At 38.6% G+C, this 2732-nt stretch overlaps 1 protein-coding gene across 1 annotated transcript; it reads right to left on the reverse strand.

Annotated features, from left to right (window-relative positions):
• Positions 1-316: 316 nt before the first annotated feature.
• Positions 317-2689, reverse strand: LOC111646855 (kinesin-like protein KIF14; the record flags this gene model as incomplete). The annotated part of the gene is made up of 8 exons (XM_023396422.1): positions 317-435; positions 771-887; positions 1056-1163; positions 1472-1502; positions 1604-1656; positions 1965-2063; positions 2189-2276; positions 2435-2689. Coding segments are annotated over 8 exons (870 nt in total), but the record flags the coding sequence as incomplete, so codon positions are not given.
• Between the last annotated feature and the right edge of the window lie 43 nt (positions 2690-2732).

Raw genomic sequence — 2732 nt, forward strand, 5'->3', positions numbered from 1 at the left:
ATGCTCCTAAGTTGGAAATGCTCATTGGGTCAGAGATCTGCACAGTGGCTGTGGGTTAGAAAAAGTTTCGATTAAAATTGAATTGATTAATGATGAATTTGATTAATTAATCAGTTAATGTATTCTTATTCCTAGAAATCTGTGTTTGATGTGTATATACCACACACAACTTTAGTACACTGTGTGAAACTGTGGACAACCTTTGTTAACTTCATGTTTCTTAATTTGAAAAATAAAACTAATAAGGAGAGCTTACAAAAAAGTAAACATTGTATTCTACAACAGCTATATGTGTACAAGCATACTGAACTCTCACCATGTGAGGACAGACTCTCTGTACGGTATGAAGACCTTCTTCCTGGTCAGTGCCTGTTCAGACAGGGCAGAGATGACCTTTCCAAGGGTAAGCAGGGATTTGTTGATGCTAGCACCCTCCTATAATGATACAGGAAATGCCTTGTTTTGAATTAGGGTACATGCAAATACGGTTACAAAAAAGCAATGCTGGACATAACCTCAACTTACTATAAGAACATTCATTTGAGTCTGCAATATAATTAAATTGGCCCTCATGAATAACAGGGCCCAAAGTGAATTTTTATAATGACAAATACCTAGAAGCAAATATCATTTGCTTGTGGTATTTGCATATACTATCTGAGAAAAGGAAAAAATACAGATATCCAATTAACAATGGATATGAAATGCAGAAAAGTCAATTCTATGTATGAGCAGCAATAACCAGGGTGTGTGTGTTTATGTGCATGTACCCTGAATCGGTCTCCACTTGTCTGGGCTGAGTTACAGCGTTCGCTGCCTGCCAAGTCCACCAGGTTGATCCTGCTGGTGATACTGTGGTCATGTTCCTCATCCTCCACAAACTCTGTCTGTGCACAACACACACAGATGATTAGATGACTAGATGTGTAACACTTGACTAAAACACATGACAGCCCAAGTCTCTGTATCTCTGAAGAATTCATTGTAATTATATAAAATATGTCAGACATCATGTTTGTGTTTGCTAATGATACAGTTAAGTCAAGAGGCCATACCTTGGTCTGGGTCATAACCAGGGTGAAGACAGAGTGAGATCTGGAGCTCTTGTCATTCATTCCTGTAGCTGCTGTGGCTCTCTGCTTGTTGCCCAGCTCCAGCCATCCCTAAACCAGAACAGTGTGAATCATAACTGAATCTCTCATGTGATATAGGCAGCATTATTTTCTTACCATGTTACCCCTTGGATACACAGTATATTTGAAGCTCAGCACTTATCTCCATGTTGTGCCTGCACTGTACATTCAAGACATTATGATTCAGTCAAACAGGATGTCTGTACTTCATCGTGGCCTCTAAATCTACCCAACACTGAATCTTGACTTGCTCAATCATTCAAAGTTGTTCAAAAGAGCATCAACGAAAGGCCAAGGAGCTGAAGGAAGAAACTATCTTGACTGCAGTTTCAACCTACCTGAATGTCATTGTAGGAACTCACAACATTCCTGTAAGGAAATGAAAAAAGTGAGCAATTCTGCAAATCACATCATTCAAGAATGTTCTTTTGGCCTTTATTGGAGGCCAATGAAAGAAAGGATTTTCTTACGTAGAAAGCTCAGCGACATAGGGACCATGGACTGGATGTTCCCTCACCCTCAGCTGGAAACACAAATCAACTGGGTTTTATCTTGATGGATTCATAGGTTATTATACTTCATATGCATCTCAGAAATAAGATATATTATCAAGTAGATGTTTTATTCTATCTTGATAGACAGGAAAGTCTTTCCATTCTAAGCTGGACAGCATACTGATTTATCTGAATAGGTATCAGCCAATTTTCCTAACTCCCAGCAACAGTTTTACAATAAAATCTTAAATTTAGAATGGGTTATGTGTCACAATAAAACATTACCATTACTTCACTGGTTTATGAAATGTATTTCAGTCATCTGTAAACTACTTACTGGCATCCTCCTTTGGTTAGGCTCATCCCTGGTGACAAGGAGATCATGGATCTTCTCATTGTACACTTCAAAGTAGCTCATCTCTACATGGCATTTCACCTGAAATATAACAAGCCAAATGGGTCATTTGATGAGTCATATAAGTGTTATACACAACCTCTAGATTTTTAAAGTAAAACTGCCTTATAAAAATAAAAATAAAATTCTTCTATGTGATGTTTTACCTCTTTATTTTCCATGGAGGCCAATCTAGAAAAAAGTTCACGGCAGAAACGTGGGATAACTCCTGCCTCTTCTCCAAAGCCCATCATCCTGCAAAACAACAATTTAAAAAAAGTCAAATTGGCAGCTGATATATTGTAATTTCAAAAACAACTTGCATTTTTAAGACCAAAAGATGTGAGGAGATGAGAGGAAAGTGATTCAATTGGAAAGGATGACTGTAATAAACTAAAAATAAAAATACTTACGTGTATGACTTCCCTGAGCCTGTTTGGCCATAAGCAAACAGACAGGTGTTGAATCCTTCAAAGGCCCTCAGTAGCAGAGGTTTGGCCAGGGTCTCATACACCGTCTGCTGGCTGGCAAAGGTGGGGTCACTCTCATTCACCGAGCAGAAAGAGAAGTCATAGATGAAGGAGTAGCTCTGTTTGGACTCCGGATGTTGGACAACAGTCTCCTGGTCATTCATGAAAATGACCTGCAATGGCTTCTCTGCCTTCTCCCTAAACCAGAGCAGAAATATTCAAACACATTATTTCAGAAAAC

Source organism: Seriola lalandi, unplaced genomic scaffold (genome assembly GCF_002814215.2).
Source record: "Seriola lalandi dorsalis isolate HSWRI2012SDOR001 ecotype SW California unplaced genomic scaffold, Sedor1 jcf7180002034048, whole genome shotgun sequence".
Classification (NCBI taxonomy): domain Eukaryota; kingdom Metazoa; phylum Chordata; class Actinopteri; order Carangiformes; family Carangidae; genus Seriola; species Seriola lalandi.